Raw genomic sequence first — 19,442 nt, forward strand, 5'->3', positions numbered from 1 at the left:
AGAAGAAAGATATCAAATCCTAAGCCCTAGACTTCTCAATGTGGGGCAGGTAAATGGCACAGTTGATAGAGTATTGGCCAGAAGGATCTAGACTTCTCAGTATGACTGGAACCAAATTAATATGCAAATGGCAAATGTTTAACAAGATAAATTAAAATACAATATACAGAATAAAATACAATATAAATTTGTGGTTTTTAAAATTAGTATGCTCTCCACCCTACCCCATGAAGGGATCTGTTCTCATTTGAGTTTGACACCATTGCTCTAGAAGATACTTAAAACATTGATGCTAAATTAGAAGGAGAGAATATATACCAGGTTTCCCCTTCCTCCATTACTCTCTCTTTCCCTCCTTGCGCCAACATACTTTAGGAAAAAATGATATAGTCAAAGCTTGATTAGTCTGGGGGTGAGGCAAAGCTCAAACTGTGCCTCCAATACAGGTTCCTTGTGAACTAAAGCTATGTCGATATAGATTACAGGTCAACTAGGGTCATTCAAAAGTATCTCACTTGAGATCTCACTTGAGATCAGGCCTTTTTACATGCTTATTATCATATACTTCTCTGTTGATGAATTATAGTTCCATATGAAAATAGGGGTGGCGATGAAATCTATGGTCTTCATAAATAAAATACTATCATATAATAGAAACATCAATGATATTTTAGGCTAAGTAAAACCTCTTAACTGCATTGAAATTTAACACACTATTGGTGTCAGGTTCATTCTAATACTAATATGTTGCTTGTAAAGTTGTTATTTAGTCTAATCATTCTGAAAATGATACATCTATATCTGGAGCCCCAAAATGCCACTATGAATAGTGATATACAAGTACCACTATATTTCTCCAGTATACTAGGGATACTATTCCAAGGAGATCAAAGACAGACAAAAAGGTCTCAGATATATCAAAATACTAATTGCAATACAAATTATCTCAATATAGGACTGAAAAGAAAATAGATATTCATCAAATGGTTAAACAAATTGCGGCATATACATACTGTAGATTATTATGTCCTAAAAATGATTCACATAAATAATTCAGGGGAACATGAGAAAACTTTTATGAACTTATATGGGGGAAACGTAACTAGGAAAACAATATGTATAATTGCTCCAACAATTAACAATAAATGGAAACAGTAAATTTTAATTATCACTTCCAAGCTTGCTCTCTAAGAAAACTTGAGAAACAGTTCCTCACCCCAGCATTCTTTGTAGAGATGAGGATTATGGTTATTGAATATTGTATTTGCTGTCAAATGCAGCTGATGTGTTGGTTGGGTTTTGCTGTTATTTTTTTCTTTCAAAAAATCTTTGGGGAAAGTACCCCAAGCAGAGGTGAATGTAAGGGATATGTTTTAAAATTAATATTTCTTAAAAAACACAACTAAAAATTTATATTTTTTAGGCTAAATAATAAATGACACATCCTAAATTATTGCAAATGAAATATTTATTTGCTGCAATGTTTAAAGTGATTTTTTTTTCTCTGTTGGGAACTCTGTCTTTGAAATAATAGTACATCACTTTAACTTAGCAATAACCACACTTATTGCATACAGTAGTAAGGATAGAAAAGAAATGTAATTTTTGCCCATTACTTCATATGCAAAATCATCAAGATATTACAAGTGATAAATAAAATAGATGAATAAGGAACTGTTAGAATGCTTACCAAATGGTGCCCAACCGCAATGAGTTTCATTATCTGATATTTTCCCCGCAGAATCACGGAAGGCATTTTCATTAAGAACGTTGAGTTTAACCTTACTATGAGAAGCACACTGCTTATGTAATTCACCCTAGAGAATTAAAGGAAAGAATTGGTAAAGGAGTAGAAAATGTGTACAAAGGCAAAATCAGAAAAAATATAGTAATATAAATGCAACTATCAATCTGGCATTATGTGTGAAGCTATTAAACCTTTCCCCTTCCTCCCTACAAAGAGATAAAACTCAAGTAATCATAGAAGGCAAGAGGCAGAGATATCAGAGACAATGAGTAATGAATATTAATAAATTGCAAATACTTGTACCACTTCACAAAGTGAAAAAGTCTTTTCTTAATCAAATTAATCATATTTTTTCATTAAAATTCTTAACTTTAACCTTAACTAGCAGACTGTTATCTGATGAAGCTTATAAATCCTTAGAATACCATTTTAAAATAATTGAAAGAAATATTAAACTTTAATTAGAGGTTATTATAAATAAAGATGTAATTTCCCCTCAATTCAATTTCACAGATCCCTGAAATCTATTGACAGACCATCTTTTCTTTCTTCTCTGCCAGACCCCTGGTTAAGGAACCTTGCTTTAAGAAGTGTGAAGGAGTTTTCTTTGACTGAATTGGAAAGGAGGACAGTTATTGGTTGCAGAATATTAGACATATCCATTATGGACCATTAAAATGCTGAGTTTACCAATTTAGTAATCATTTCAGGCTAAGAGCAACTTTGTGGAGTGTGACCATGGCTTCTATATCAAAGAGGAGCAGAAAGAATATGATTTTCTTCCCTCTATCGCTTTGCATTTGTCCAATATGAGACACTGTTCTAGCATCTATAAAGAGTAGCTTTAAGAAGTTAGGCAACACCTCTTCACCAATGAGATGAACCAAATCAGTTCCAATAGAGCAGTCATGAACTGAACCAGCTACACCCAGGGAAAGAACTCTGGGAGATACTATGAACCACTACATAGAATTCCCAATCCCTCTATTTTTGTCTGCTTGCATTTTTTATTTCCTTCACAGGCTAATTGTACACTATTTCAAAGTCTGACTCTTTTTATACAGCAAAATAATTGTTTGGACATATATACATATATTGTATACATATATACATATATTGTATTTAACTTATACTTTAATATATTTAACATGTAGTGCTCAATCTGATATCTGGGGGAAGAGGTGGAGGGGAAGGAGGGAAAAAGTTGTAACAAAAGGATTTGCAACTGTCAATGCTGAAAAATTACCTATGCACACATCTTGTAAATAAAAAGCTATAATTAAAAAAAGAAGTTAGGCAACAGGGAAGAGATAAAAATGTAAAACATCACAGAGAATTAGCTTTAGCATTTAGGAGCTGACTTTCAGGGCTGTGGAATGTAGGGGAAGAGAGGGCTGAAGTGGACTCCATGAATAGAAAAAAAATATTAAAACCTTACAGTATCAGAAACCTGATTTGCATGCAAACATGTGTTTCCCTCAAGAATCTTTGTACTAGAATGTGTCCACTCTTTCCATGGATCATGCAGATTTATGGGAAAATATATTTCAAAGTAAAAACAAGGTGCCTTAGCTACATACGCATAGGAAGCATATTAGTAAATACCTAGGCTTTGAGGTAATTGTTTTTATAGAATATAAAGGGGGCTCAAAGGGGCTTCTTAGCTATAGTTTTGGGAAGTATAGACTGAAAGACTAATCTTGAACATATTAATTAATAACAATAATCATATAATCATTTCAATAGCTACAGAAAAAGCTTTTGACAAAATAGAAATGCCAGCTAGCAATAAGTAAAAGTAATTAAAGGAATAAGCACTGGCAAAAAAGAAAACAAAATTATTACTCTTTGCAGATGAAATAATAATTTATTTAGAGACCTCTATCAGGTCAACTTAGAAACTAAAATAAGTAAATCATCTGCATTTTTGTATATTACAAACAAAATCTATCAAGAAGAGATAGAAAAAGAAACTTCATTTAAAATAACTTCAAACAATAAAAAAATTGAGAGTATACCTCTCAAGAAATACAGAGGAACTATAAGGATATAATATAAAACATTCTTTATACAAAAAAAGGGGAAATTAAGTAATTGGAAAAATATTAATTGCTCATGGGTAGACCAAACCATCATAATAAAAATTACCTAAATTAATTAATTTAACTAGCTGTCATTCACAATTCTTTATTGAACAATATTACTATTACTGTATATTGTTATTATTCTTTTCACTTCACTTTGCATTAGTTCACATAATTCCAGGTTTTTCTGAATTAATTCTATTTAACATTTCCCAAAGCATGATAATATTCTATTATTATCATATACTACAGGTTTTTTAGACATTTTCTAATTGATGGACATTCCTTTGATTTCCAATTCTTAACCAACACAAAGCAGAAACTGGCAAACCTTATTCACACAGAGACTCTGAAATTAAAATACACCAAAAATAAATCAATGACTCCATGAGACAAGATAATATTTCAGAAAAAAATCAAAAGATTGATAAAATTTAAGATATGTGATTAAAAAAAAACTTGACCTGACAAGAAGTAAATTTAAGGTTTAGATTCATGAGACTGATCAAGAGCATAAAGTGGGAGAATAAAATAGAAAAATAAAGATTTAAGACCACGTAAAGATCACTGAATATTTGTAGCTGCCCAGCCCATACTACAAATTACATCAAACATTCATAGACCAATTAATTCCAGTATTATAAAACTATTTACAAAATTAGAAAAAGAAGAGATCCTACAAAGTTCTTTTGTTGGTATAAATAGGATTTTGATGTCTAAACCAGAGATAATCAAAATGGAAAATTGAAATTATAGATCAATATTCCTAATAAATTCTGATGCAGATAAATAAATAAAAGCAAAAAGACAACAGCATAATATCACAATATTATACCCCATGATCAGTTTGGATTTATAATATCAATGCTGAGTTGGTTCAATACTAGGGAAAATATAAACAGCATATTAATCAAGAGAACAGATTGAATCAAGAAAGAACAATTAAATTGTGATTTTTATTAATATACACAGAAAAGCATTCTGACAAAATACAGTACCTACTTGTATTAAAAAACCCAAACCATTAAAAAGCATAGAAATAAATGGACCTAGGGGCACCTAGATGGCAGAGTGGGTAGAACACGGGCTCTTGATTCAGGAAGGCCAGAGTTCAATGTCAGCTTCTGACACTTAATAATATTTACTAGCTATGTGATTCTGAGCAAGTAACTTAACCTTAATTGCCTTATTCCCTCCCCCTAAAAGAAAAAAAGGAAGGAAGGAAGGAAGGAAGGAAGGAAGGAAGGAAGGAAGGAAAGAAAAAGAAGGAAGGAAGGAAGGAAGGAAGGAAGGAAGGAAGGAAGGAAGGAAGGAAGGAAAAAATGGGCCTTTCCTTAGTGTGGCAAGTAGAATATATATAAAAGTAAAAGCCAACATTATATGTAAAGGGGATAAATTAAGCTCTATCAATGTAATAAAAAGCACAATACTACTTAAAATTAATTAATACTGGACTCCATGAAAACCATGATCAAATAAAGACTAGATACCATATATAAGAAATAATAAATGAAAACTGATAAGATCTCTATACACAGCTAAGTGAAAACAGAATCCAATGACAACTTTTGGGGAAGAAACCTCAAAATGAAAACTCCTAAGAAATATCCACAACTTTCAGATCAAATAAAAAATTCTTTAAGAAGCCAGAAATTAAATATTCATATAACAAGGAACAGAAAGAAGATAATACAAGCTGTGGCAAATTCTATTCAAATCCAGAGAAAACTATGGGAAACAATATTCCACAAAGACTAAAAGAAAAGTCTAACAACAAAAAACAATTTATCTTGCAAAGATGAATATAATTTTGCAGAGAAAAGGAAAACTTTTAATGCAACAGAAAGAATTTCTGATAAAAGGCCAGAGCTAGTAGGAACTTGGAAATACAAAAAGAAAAGTCCAAGGAAATCTACAATGGTGATTATTTTTTGAGCAACTGAAAATGGCTAAAAACAAAAAGTATAAATAATCTAATGGGAAAGGAGAAAGAAGTGTCCTTTCAAAACCTTAATACCTTCATAAAGAAATGAAGAATTTAAACAGAAGACCTATAGGGAAATTGATTCTGTTCTGACAGAATGGAAATAAAATGGAAGAAAAATCAGATTTTCACTTGGAAGGAAGAAAAATATTATGGAACTTACTATTTTTCATAATTCAAATTCAAGAGAATATGTAAGTTTACTTAGGAAAAGGTTGGGGGAGTAAACATCAAGTGAACTTCACTTTTGTCAGCACCAAAAGAGGGCTAATTTATACTACTATATTGATAACTTAATGTTGACTAGTCCAGATAAGATCAGAGTTATAGGGGCCCCAGAGCATATGGTAGTCCACATGAAGGACAAGAGTTGGAAAATTAACTTAATAAAATCTGAATTTTAGCTCATTCAGTCAAATTCTGGGGACTACAGTTTGTGAAAAAGACCCAGATGATTACTGACACAGTTTTAAGAGAGCTACTGATACTTCTCCAAGTCACAAGAAGAAAGCCAATATGGAAAATTTCAAACCTGTAACTGTTACTGAATCACCTGAAAAATCTGCTTCTTTCAAAAGAGCCAGAACAGGCTACAACATTGAAATCTTTCAAGCAGACATTCTAGCAGTGGGTCCTTATAATTCTGCAAAAATCTTGTTTCTCAAAGAATCTGACTGTAAAAATTAACTGAAATGGAGCCTCTAATAAGAATCAAAATGTGGCCAGGACAAGTTAGTCTTCTGGAATTCCAAGTTCCTCTAAGCAAAACTATTACAATACTTTTGAAAAGCAATTGTTTTTCTGTTACAAGTCCCTAGTCACTACTGAACAGATGAAAAAAGGTCATGCAGTCAACTCTTTAAGAGTTGTCTATTATGCTTTAGGAGTAAAAATTATTAATAATAGTGATTGGCAAAATGTTCAGAATTCCCTTTTCTCTCAATTCAAATTTTAGTTTCTTGAAGGACATTACAGATAATGAGACTAAATATACTTTCCTCAATTTTGTTCAGACCCCACCCAGTCCTCTATTCAGATTTGAGAGGGAACAAATTTTTTGAATAGATTGCCTAAAGATGGGGGTAACTTAGAAGTGAATGGTATAATCAAAGTTCATTAAAGTAGGTTTAGTTCCTCATTGTAATATATCTGTTCTATCATTGTGAACCAATCAGAGTTGATGGCTACCCCAGGAATCCTTCCAAAGGCATAAGAAGCGTTCCTCTCTCCACCACCTCCAGGATTGTCTTTGACATTCAAGACTGCCACTGACCTTTTATTAAATTACTAGCATTATTAAGAAAATTACTAATTACCTAGAAATTATGTCTCAAACTTTTAACAAGATAGGTAGAGGGCATGAGGCTTAAACTTTAAAAAAAACATGCTTTCTTGGGTCTCTTTGACATTAGTTTCCTACACAAATACATGACTATGTCAAACACTGAAATTCCTAGAATCCTGTTTCTTCTACTGGCCAAATGAGACCCCACCTATAAGGAATGGTTCTTAAGGATCTTCACTTTGGTTTACCAATGGCTCTATTCAATACAGGAGAGGAATTCCCAATTGTAGACTAATCTGATAACAGAGGATACCATAAGAAATGAGGTTTCTGGAAAATTTTCCAGTGGACTGAGCTCTAAGCTCCAAAGATAGTATGTAAGAGAGCCTTGAGGGATGAAGCAGAAGATCTTTATCTGCATTAATTTCTGGGGATTGGTCATAGCTATGGCCAAATGATCTGGGACCTGGAAAGCATAGAATTGGGCAATCAACTACATACAGGTATTTGTGTAATATACTAAACAACCATGTTGGACTTGCTACAATCAGAATAGATTTTGGTGACTAGGTCCAGTGTCAATATGAGCATTAGGGTAATAATGCCATGTTAAGCTAAGCTTGGGCTATGTTTAATGATCCCATTAAGCACAAAGAAGCTATTCCTGGCCATCTGGCTTCCTTTTGCTCATTGGAGTGCCTACCTAACACAAGTAGCCCCCAACTTGTTCTAAACTGGCAAAGTGTTATGCTCCTATCTCAGGGAAAGAGGTTTGCCCCAACTAATCAACAGTTGCATTGAACACATGGAAGTGTCCAGTCTCCTAAAGTCTTGTTGATAAGTCAACCTTCAGAAAGAAGGACTCTCCATCCCAATGATTTCTGGGATCTAATCACCAGAAAGACTTATCTGATAAGAATAAAAGGGATTCTGGATGAACCCCTCTGGTTCTTTGTTTATTTCTTTCTTGTTGTAGAATAATCTTGGCTTTAAGATCCTTGGTCTCTCAGAGGGCTCTACATGTTCTTGAGAATTAGTTCATGTATCCCTCAACTGATATGTTTTTTTCCCCCCAGGAAACAACTCCTTTCCAAAAAGGGTATTATTGCTTTCTAAAATATTGGGGAGGTAAAATTGTCACAGCATAACTATGATGGATCTGAATTTACTTTGAAAAAAGATGATCATATACCTAACTAGGGTGGTAAAGTCACTGGAAGAATGAAGGAGAGTCCTTATTTAGCCTTAACAGAAGAAGGCAACCATTCTGTAGAGGGCTCTAAGAGGTTGAAGAATTTGGAGGAGGAGATTTTGGTGGTAGAGTTAGGGAATACCGAGTAACAATATTGGGGGAATTTTGGTATGAACTTGGATCCTGGGACAGGTTACCTATAAGAGGCTTGTAACCTTTTCTCCATTTTTCTAAAGATCATTTTGACACATGTGTTGCTGATGCTACTCTGGCTTATTAGCTCAGTGTCACTGATTTGCCTTAAGAGGCCAACTTATGAACTTAAGAGATCATGAAATCACCTAACTTATGGAATAGTTTGTTGATATCTGAGACTTGGATCTTCCAATGTGGAAGAAAAAAAGCTTAGATTTCTGAGTTTTCCATATTTTTCTCTTTCTTTGTCTTTTCTGGTGATTCTTAGTGATATAGTTTTTTTTTTCTTTGTGCTAGGTGGATAAAAATTCTGAAAGAATTTAAATAATAGAAGATCCTTAAAGCCTTTCTATTTTGTTCAATATAATTTAATAACCATTTATTAACATCTACTGTGTGATAGGGCATAGAGGGTGTTCAGGGAAGACTAGTACCTCTGGTGTGAAGGCTGCCAAGTCCTTTATGGGGCTGCTTCCTACCTTTGGTATCCACCTGATCCACCTCTTACCTGTAGCTCCAAGAAACTGTAGCATGTATAGTGGTCACACCCCAATAAACAGTTTCTGCAAATGGTCCAAATCAGGTTGAAGGTAACCAAAGGGTCTTAAACCTTAGGGTGAGTTAGGAGGATGTCTATATCAGACATGTAAAGACTTCCCCTGATGGAATGAGCAGATGAGAACAATTTGTTTCCAATGTCCATAAAAGCAGGTGAAGCAGGTATTGTGGAGCACTTAGAGTATGGTTAGACATCAAAGACACCAAGATCATCCACTGCACCTTGAGACACCACCAGTCATCATGACTCTGACCAGCCACTGAACAATGATGGCTTTAGAAGAGAGAGTGAGACTGATAACTTCATGAAATTTTGCCTCACTTAAATCCAATTTATGCATGAATCAAAAGACATCATTTCAGGGTCTTTGTACTGGTAGATGGTAAGACTAGATTTCCCCATTTCTTACAAGAGGAATAAATTTTCCTCATTTCTTAAAACAGGGATTAGCTTTCTCTCAAAAAGCAACAAAGTAGAGGGCAGCTAGATGGTACACTGGCTCTGGAGTCAGGAGAACCTGAGTTCAATCTCATCTTGACACTTACTAGCTTACAATCTTGACACTTACTAGCTGTGTGACTTGACCCTGATACTTTGTCTGTCTGTCTCTCTCATACACATACACACCAAAAATGACAAGGTGGTACTGGGATTTGATTACCCAATGCTTATGTCATTCATACTCATACAGTGCCCTGCTGAACAAATGAGTTTCCACATAAGGACAAGGGGGATCACCTCTAGAGAACCTAACTCTCTTCTTTGTTGGTTCTTTTTAAAAATCTTTGCTGTTTTAATGAAAATAAATCTTGTTTTCTTAACTATTTATTGACTCAAGAATGTCTCTCATTTCCCAATACCAAACTCAAAGAGGGTGGTGTTGTTAAGCCAGCTCCAAATGATAGCATCTCCTTAGTGCATGAGCTTATTTCTTAGTGAGTTCCCCAGAGAAGACAGAAGCATTTTTGTCATGCTTACATATACTAAATCTTGTGAACATTTTTAGAATTTGATTGGTGGTTGTTAGAACAAGTTTACTGCTAAATTTCTGATCCTAATTGTACTTATAAAATAGAAGTTGGAGGATAAAAAAAAATTTTGTCTTAAAACTGAAAAATCCCTTGGGGATGAGTGAATACACATTTTGGAAGGACTCAGGAACAGTTTGCATAAAAATTGTGACAGTCACAATACAACAGTTGCCTTTACCAGCAGAAATTTAAGTGACAGTGAAACTTGTTTTATCCTCAACCTGGAGTCTTGGCTTTGAAAAGGGTTGTCAATGAGTTAACTCTATGCCTACAGCAAAGTTCCAAGCTGAGGAGAAAAAACAATGCTCTGACATAGCTGATCAGGGCCAAATTTAATCCTGTTTGCCAAAGATCGGTAGCCAAACTATTTATAGAATTCAGCATTTATTACCAGCCAGGAAAGACTAATATACCTGCAGATGTTGTCCAAAAGGCCATCTGACAACAAAGCTATGTGATATCTCACCAAAGAAAAAATTATATGTGACATCCATGAAGCTGAGTCACAAGCAAACTAGGATATAGATTTCACCAGAGATTAACTAGGGCTTGAGCTATCAAATGTCAATTTATTTTTAATAATTCAGGTCAGAGGGGAAAAAAAAATAAAACTAGGCAAATGAGTCAGCTGCTTGGCCTAGGGAAAATTGTGAAGATCTGAGAATGTTGTGGGAGGTGGGGTTTTGGACACTTCCATTTCCCATTTCTTCCCTCTCCCTAACAGTCATTAGAAAATAGTTCCATGGGGATGGGAGCCAAGGTAGTGGCAGAAAAATGGTTATTAAACCTAGGAGAAAAACTAAGGCACTGGTTGACAAGGAGTAACAAATCCCATACAAAATTGAGGTTGAATGAAAGGTAAAGACTACCCCCAGACAACCACACTTACCAGTATAGTGGTATATTAACACCACTATGTAAGCCATATGCAAAATACAAAGTTTTAAATGTGTGGAACATGAAAACTTTACAAAAAAAATTTTTTTTAATAATCTTATTTCCTCCACTCCTTAAAACTATGGCAACTACTTCCTTTTATGACTCATAGATAGTATACAACAAAATAAACTCATTTAATAGTTTCTTACCTTAACTATGCTGATAGGTTTCCTAGATAAGTGGAAACTTGTATACAGCAAAAAGGTCAAGATAAAAATGAAGGCCCTGTACCTGTAACACAAAATAGTGGTAGGGTATGAAAAATACAAGAAACTTAAATGAAACATCGCTTACCACAGTCTATTTGTAAATGCTACATTCATTTTAAACATACATATGTACGAGTTAAAAATAATGTCTCATAAAATATGAATATACAAGATAAATTGGAAATAGCCAGTAGAGGGAAGCCACTACAATTAAAAGAGACCAGGAAAGGATTCTTGTAGTAGATGGGATTTTAGATGGGACTTGGAAGATGTCAAGCATGCCAGAAGGCAGAGCTGGAGGAAGGAGTGATTCCAGGCATGCAGAGAAATTTATAGTTTGAGGATGGTGTGTCTTCCTGTTCTAGGAACAGTAAGAAAGCCAGTTACTCTGGTTTTGTGTAAAGGGATGGAAAAGTAGGAGCAGTCCAGATTATGAAGGTCTTTGAATCCAAAGAGAAGATTTTATATTTGATTTTAGTAGTGATAAGGAGTCAGCTCTGTATGTGTGTGTGTGTGTGTGTGTGTGTGTGCACTTTAAACATATGAAGTCACGAAAAACATTTATCTTCATTAGCCATGTTCTGAAGGGGAAAAAAAAGAAAAAGAAAAAAAATTATGCTTCAATCTGCACTCTATATACATTATGAGGTAGATAACACTTACCCTTTAAAATTATGGTGGATCACTGGATTGACCAAACTTACTAAACCTTTTGTGTTGGTTACTTTTACAATATTGCTGTGATGGAAATAATTCATACAAATCTTTAATTTTTTAAAAAAAAATTCTCCCCTTTATAATTTCTTATAGAACAAAAATATTTATTCACCATACCTTGTTTAGTCATTTGTCAATCAGTGATGAGCTTCTTAGTTTCCTATTCTTTGCCATCATAACAATAACTGTTATAAATATTTTGGGACACAAGTGCCTCTTGTCTTTGATCTCTTTCATGTTTAGACCTACTAACAATATCCGTGGATCAAATGCACACAATTTAATAGCTTTTGGGTAATAGTTCTTATTTAACTGCTAGAATGGTTGAACTAGTTCACATCTGTTAAGAGAACATTAACAAACCTGTTTTCCCATTGTGTGTAGTGTATTCCTTTAATTTCTTGTTTCTTGAGACATAGACTACCAAGCATTTCATATTGTCTGTAGCTATTTAAAATAGAATTCTCTTACTATTTCTTCCTACTGGATTTTGTTTATAATATCTAGAAATGGGGATGATTTCTGGGGATTTATTTTATATCATGCAACATTATTGAAATTGTTATTTCAATTAATATTTTAATATTAATTTGATAATAATTTAAGGAAATTATCATATCATCTGCAAAAAGACATAATTTCCCCCCCCCCCTTTTGTCTTGCTTAATTCTTTTTCCTGTATCACTTTAGTACAATATTTGTAATAAATATTGTTGCTCCACTCCTGATCCTATTAGAAAGTTTTCCAACAGTCTTGGTTTTGGATAGATAACTGCTCATTATTTTAATGAAAGTTCCACTTATTCCAAATGTTTCCTGTTGTTGTTGTTGCTGTTTAATAGAAATGTTTTATTCATCTGTATATATTAAAATAATCATATACTTTTAATGATTGTAATGTTCTCTAAAATATAAAGTTCTCTAGGAACAGATTACTCAGGGAGCTTCTGGAGGCAGCCTTCATTTCAGTTCAGTGTAATTATCACCTCAAATACAGCCAGGGATTAAAGTCCAAGTCTTGTCCTTCCTTGGGCCCGGTTAGTTTTCTCAGAGGCATATCTCCCTTCTTGATTCCAAGAGCTTTTGCCGCTAGTCCTTTGTCTCTTTTTGCTTCAGCCTCTAGCTCTCTCTGAATCCAAAGCCTCCAGCCAGCACAAAGGTGTAAGTTGGAATGAATCTGCCTCCTCCTCCCAGAGTGGGCTTGTAGGCTTCTGACTTGTGAATCTCCCTAAGTCAATCCTAGTTGAGGATCTTAACTTATATATGCTCTCTAAAGATGTGAACTCTAATATGTAAACTCTCTTAAAGGTGTGAACTCCACAGGTGTGAACTAAGTACATAAGCATTGTCTCTATCAATTCCAGTGACTTAGCACCTTGTTTCAAGTTCTAGCCCATAACAAATGATATTATTATTAATGTGATCAATTATGATTGTAATTTTCCTAATACAGAATCAGCTTAGCATTTCTAATATAGATCCAGCTTGGTTATATTGTATGCTCTTTAAGACACATATTTACTCTTTGCTAGCATTTTTTAAAAATTTGTACTTCAATATTCATTAAGGAAATTGGTTTATGGTTTCTTTTTCTAATTTGACTCTCTTTGGTTTAAGTACCAAGATCATGTCTGTCAAATAGAAGGAATTTTATGGTATTCCTTCTTTAACTATTTTTTTTAAAAGTTTACCTAGTACTAAAATTAAATATTTCAAAAATATTTCATAAAATTCACTTGTAAGTCTATCTAGTTTTAAAGTAATTTGTTTATGATTTTCTTAATATCTTTTTCAAAAATAGTGTTCAATTAATATTTTTTTCTATTCCCCTTCAGTTTTCTTTTTTAAAAATAGCTTTTTATTTACAAAACATTCAGTTAATGTTTTAAAAATATAACCATTGAAGACCATGCTTAAATGGGAAACCCAGGAAGCCTGTAAAGGGTTAAAATGGACAGTACCATAAAGGGGTGGTCAGTTCTTCCGAAAGCCCCCAAAACTGTGAATCATAACACACTTAAATGAACTGCAAATCAGCCTTTACTAACACAGATGTTGCTAGTGAATTGGGAATGAAATAAATTAGAGGCAAGAAGGAAGAGGAGAATCAGAGAATGCAACTGTCTTTAAGTCTCCTTAAATTGTTGTCATCCTCTTATGTAAAGGGATCTATTTATTCTGCTGGTCAGAATTAGATCCCCAGCAGCCACCACTGGCACATGGCTCCGTAACACTCAGCAGTCACTAGAAAGTTGCTCCCATAACATATAACTGTCCTGTTAAGTTGGATAAAATGGCTTCTAATAAATGCTTTTACTTTTTTCTTCATTGGTTCTGAATTCATCTTTTCCATTTTTGATACTGATAATTTTTTCTTTTCTTTTTGAAAAATCAAATTAACTATTAGCTTATCTATTTTATTAAAAAACACATTCTCATTTTATTTATTTGTTAAATGGGACTTTTATTTTCAATTTTGTTAATCTCACATTTTGATTCTCAAGATTTTTATTTTGGTGTTTAAATCATTTTTATTTTTATTCTGGTAAATTTATTTATCTTTAATACACATTACTTTATGAACCATCTTTTGAGAGAAAAATCAGAGCAAAAGGGAAAAAACCATAGGAGAGATATAAAAACAAACAAACAAAAAGAAGTGAACATACCATGTGTTGTAAATCAAAATTTTAAATATGATGCTTTTCAGCTTTTAAAAAGTTGCATATCCAGATAATTGATCTGTTCTACATATCTTTTATTGATTAAAATATTTATAGATGTAAAATTTCTCCTTGTACTACTTTGGATTTACCTCACAATTTTTTTGTCATGTGTTATCATTTTTATTATTAGATTTAATAATATTATTGATTGTTCCTATGATTTGTTATTTGACCCACTTATTTTATGGGATTAAGTGATTTAATTTCCAACAACTTGAACAAAATATTATTGTGTCAATTGTGTATCCTTGGTAAAAGATGCATTTAATATTTCTGCATTTGCTCTTGAGATTCATGCATGGTCAATTTCTATGAAGGTGCTGAGCACAACTGAGAAAAAAGTATACTCTTTCTATTCCTATTCATTTTCAGTAGGACTCTATTACATTAAACTTTTCTAAAATTCTATCATCACATCAATTTCTTTCTTCTTTACTTTATAGTTACATCTCTCTAGTCTGAGAAATGGTAAATTGAAGTGCCCTTCTATTGCTATCTCCTCCTGTGACTCAATTCATTTTTCCTGGAAGAATCTGGTTGCTATACCATTAAATCATATATTCAGTACTGATATTAATTTATTGTCTATGGTACCTTTTAGCAAAATCTAATTTTCCTAATCATCTTCTTTAATTAAGCTTTTTTTTTTTGCTATTGTTTGAGAGGATGATAATAATAAAGAGATAGTAATCTCTTCCTTTTTTCACTGCAGCTGAAGTGTAATCTTCTCCAGTCCTTATTTTAACTCTTGTCAGTATCTTTACTTCTTTTATCTTTGTCTTTATCTTTAAATTATGGTTTCTAATGCATTCTACTATCCTCTTCCATGTTATGTGTAAGTCCTTCCCACTAACACTCACTATGATTATTATCTGTATATTTTCCTTCCTTCTATTTTCTTTTTTACATTTCTTCCTCTTTCCATCCCTGACTTTTTCTGCTTGCTTCTGACTAATACATTCCTTAAGTTGTGCTCATTTTTATTCTTCTCCTTTCCCTTAACCTTCCCCTATTTCTCTGTTGGGTAAGATGTATTTCTCTACCCAGTTTTATGTGCATATATGTGTTCTCTTCCCTATTTTAATCAGTTCAGATGAGAATAAAGTCCAAGGGCTGCTTGCTGGCACCCCTACCCTCTCCTTATTTTAGAAAATCCTCTTTGTGCAATCAATTTATTTGGGATAATTTCTGTCATTATTCCTCTCCCTTTCCTCCTCTGCCAGGGCATTCCTCTTTGCACCTTTTTAATTCTTCTTTTGAGATGATCAAAATAGACTCACATTCAAGCTACCTTAAAATCCCTCTATGAATCTTCATAGTCATAAAGTTTTTAAGGATTACACATATCATCTTTTCATAGGAAAATATAAAATTTTACCTTGTTTAATCTTTTATTGACACGAATTATTATTCTTTCTCATGCATGTTTATCATCTTATGCTTTTCTTGACCTCTGTGATTATGTATCAAATTTTTCTAATCAGCTTTCTTTTATTAGAAATGCTTAAAAATCCTTTATTTCATTAAAGATTCATTTTCCCTGTTGTAGGATTATTGTGTTGAATAGGCTATTCTTGGTTGTAAGCCTAGATCCTTTCCCTTGAGCAATATTATCTTCCATGTTTTTTTGTGATAGATAGTGACTAATTTTGTATGATCTTGATTGTGTCTCTTGTGTACTTGAATTCTACCTTTGTGGCTATTGTTATATTTTTTCCCCCATGGCCTAGAAGTTCTGGATTTTGACTATAATTTTCCTGAGAATTTATTTTGGGTTTTTTTTCAATAGGTAACCAGTGGATTCTTTCAATTTCTACTTAGTCCTTTGGGTAGTTTTCTTTTATCATGTCTTAAAATATAATATCTACACTATTTTTTTGTTATTGTTGTTCATGATGTTCAGGTAATCCAATGATACTCAAATTGTCTCTCCTTAATTTGTTTTCTAAATCAGTTGTTTTTACTATGAAATATTCATATTTTTTCTGTTTCAAAATTTTGACCTTATTTAATTATTTCTATATGTCTTATGGAGTCATGTGGTTCCTTTTGACCAGTTCCTTATTAGGAAAACTTTCTATGCTTTCCTTTCTTTGTTTTTGCTTTCATTGGTTTAAGTATCAAAATTATATTTGTGCTATAGGGGAAATTTGGTAGAACTTTTTTTTACATTTTCTCTCCCTCCTCCAAGTTTTTGTATAAGATTAGAATTGTTATTTTCAGTGTTTGGTAGAATTTACTGATAAATCAATCTGGTCTAGGGATTTGTTTCTTAGGAAACTAATTCATGGCTAGCTTTTTTTTTTTTTGTAAAATATGTTTATTTAAATATTCTATATTGTCTTCTTTTATTTATATTTTTGCAAATTTATATTTTTTGTAAATATTCATCCATTTCACATTAATAGATTTATTGGGATATAATTAGGCAAAACAAATATTAGTTTTAGTTATCTTTCTATTGATGGTTTTCTTTTCATTAATCCTTTTTATTTTTGATACTGGAAATTTCATTTTCTTCTTTTTCTAAATTAAGTTAACCAATGGTATATCTAATATTTTTTTGTTTTCATAAAATTAGCTCCCAATTTTATTCATTGGTAAAATTTCAATTTTATTAATTGCTCTTTTGATTTTCAAGATGTCTGATTTGATGCTTATTTGAAGATTTTCAATTTATTTTTCTAACTTTTTAGATGCATGCAAAAAATTTATTGATCTGCTCTGTCTTTATTGATGTAAGCATTTAGAGATAGAAAATTCCCCCTTCTTTAGTTGCACCTACAGTTTTGTATGTTTCATTATTATCTTTAATGAAATTATTGTCTGTCTCCATAATTGGCTCTTTACCCACTCATCCCTTAGAATTAGTTTCCAATTAATTTTTGATTAATGCTTCCAAGATTCTCTATGGAGTGTCATTTTTCTTGCATTATAGTCTGAAAAGGTTGTAGTCAATATTTTTCTTTTGTGAGGTTTTCAATGTTCTAATACATAATCGATCATTGTGAAGGTGCCATTTATAACTGAGAAAAAGATATTCTTTTTTAAAATTTCCATTCAACTTTTTCCCAGAAGTTTATCATATCTAATTTTTCTAAAATTGTACTCATCATATTTGCTTATTTGGTTATTTAATGTTTATATTTATCTATTTCTGAAAACAATAGATTGAAGTACCCTCGTAACTTTATTGTCTATCTCTTCCTGCAACTCAATTAATTTTTTTTTAATTGAAGTTTTTTATTTTCAAAACATATGCAAGGATAATTTTTTAACATTGATCCTTGAAAAACCTTGTGTTCCAATTTTCCCTCCCTTACTTAATTTTTCTTTTAGGAATGTGGATACTATTCCATTTGATGCATATATTTAATATTGATATCACTTTCTTATGTATGGTACCTTGTTGGAATCTTTACAAACTATTAAGCCATTGGAGTTGATAGAGACAATAATTATCTAATTTGGCATGTTTCAATATGATTGATTTGATCTTAGAAGGAGATATTTTGGGCCAGAACTTGAAACAAGGTACTAAGTACAACTGATAGAAACGATGTGTTCTATCCTTGTGTTCACACCTTTAGAGAGCTCATAAGTATCTAAGTACTCAATGGAGTTCACACATTTGGGAGATTTCAGGGTTTAGTATGGCTTAGTATGAGATATCCGAATTCACACCTCCCTTAGGGCTAAAGAGCACTCTGGGAGATAGCCCAGAATCCCTCTCTCTCCAGAAAGAGGAGTTAACCTTTGGGAGATCATATATATGCAGGAAGCTTTCTCCAGAACATTGACTGGGGTCGGAGAGGAGCACTCTGGGAGGAAGCCCACAAGCCCTATCTTCGAGGCAAGAGATTCATTGCATCTTCCAACTTGGTGCTGGCTGGAGTCGGAAGGACAAACCTTTGGATTTGGAGACATTCGGGCGGAGCTCTTGGACCCAAGTGGAGAGATAGGCCTCTGAACTAACCGGGCTATATTGAAGGACACAATAAAAGATCTGAACTTTTATCACCTGGCTGTGTTTTGGAAAAAGAACACCACAGTATCTTTTAGCAAAATTAAGCTTTCCAATCATCTCTCTTGATTAGGTTCGTTTTTGTTTTTGCTCTGTCTGAAATCACATTTGCCGCCCTTGCTTTTTGAACTTTAGCATTCAAGATTCTGTTCCAATCCTAATTTTAAATGTTTTTTGTCTTTCCATTTCAAGTATGTTTCTTGTAAAAGCAAAAAAATTGGGTTTCTAAATTATTCTGACAAACAATTCCATTTTATTGCTGAGTTTATCCTATTCATGTTCAGTTATGAATACTATGCATTATCTTCTTATTATCTTTCTCTAGACAACAATAACAACAAATTTCTCAATCAATTGACAATAATATTAATACTATCACCTGGTGTGTTTAAAACTTTTTGACTTTAAAACGTTTGATATTTGAAAAGTTTAGTTACTAGTAAATTAGACCAAAGTCATTCAGAACTTACCACTGATCTCTTGTGAATGAAGTGATAAAACGGATTCCAGTAGGAAGTGAAGCCATTTACCATACAGCTAATTGCAGAGTTTAGGTCACAAAATTAGAATGGTTTACAAAATGATGTCTACTTCTTAATCCAAGTTATTCCTTCTAATGTGGGGGTTGAAAAATTTCTGTAAAAATGTCCTGCTGAATAGGCCTGTTCTCTGATATCTTGTTTCTCTTGTTCTCTCAGTTGATGATTCTGGACTCTAAAAAAAGAATAAAAGGCTGTGAAAAATCAAGTA

The 19,442-nt window shown here is 32.8% G+C and overlaps 1 protein-coding gene across 2 annotated transcripts in view; it reads right to left on the reverse strand.

Moving 5' to 3' along the window:
• SLC37A1 (solute carrier family 37 member 1) overlaps window positions 1-19,442 on the reverse strand; it is a 124,801-nt gene that overhangs the window by 80,749 nt on the left and 24,610 nt on the right. For both annotated transcript variants that reach the window (XM_003763380.4, XM_012544381.3), the window contains exons 2-4: window positions 19,163-19,406; window positions 11,166-11,247; window positions 1,691-1,817 (exon numbers count right to left, since the gene is read on the reverse strand). In XM_003763380.4, coding sequence (XP_003763428.1) covers window positions 1,691-1,817; window positions 11,166-11,247; window positions 19,163-19,218 — 265 coding nt within the window. In that variant the 5' untranslated portion in view covers window positions 19,219-19,406. The remainder of the gene's footprint in view (window positions 1-1,690; window positions 1,818-11,165; window positions 11,248-19,162; window positions 19,407-19,442) is intronic.

This window comes from Sarcophilus harrisii, chromosome 3 (genome assembly GCF_902635505.1).
Source record: "Sarcophilus harrisii chromosome 3, mSarHar1.11, whole genome shotgun sequence".
Lineage (NCBI taxonomy): Eukaryota > Metazoa > Chordata > Mammalia > Dasyuromorphia > Dasyuridae > Sarcophilus > Sarcophilus harrisii.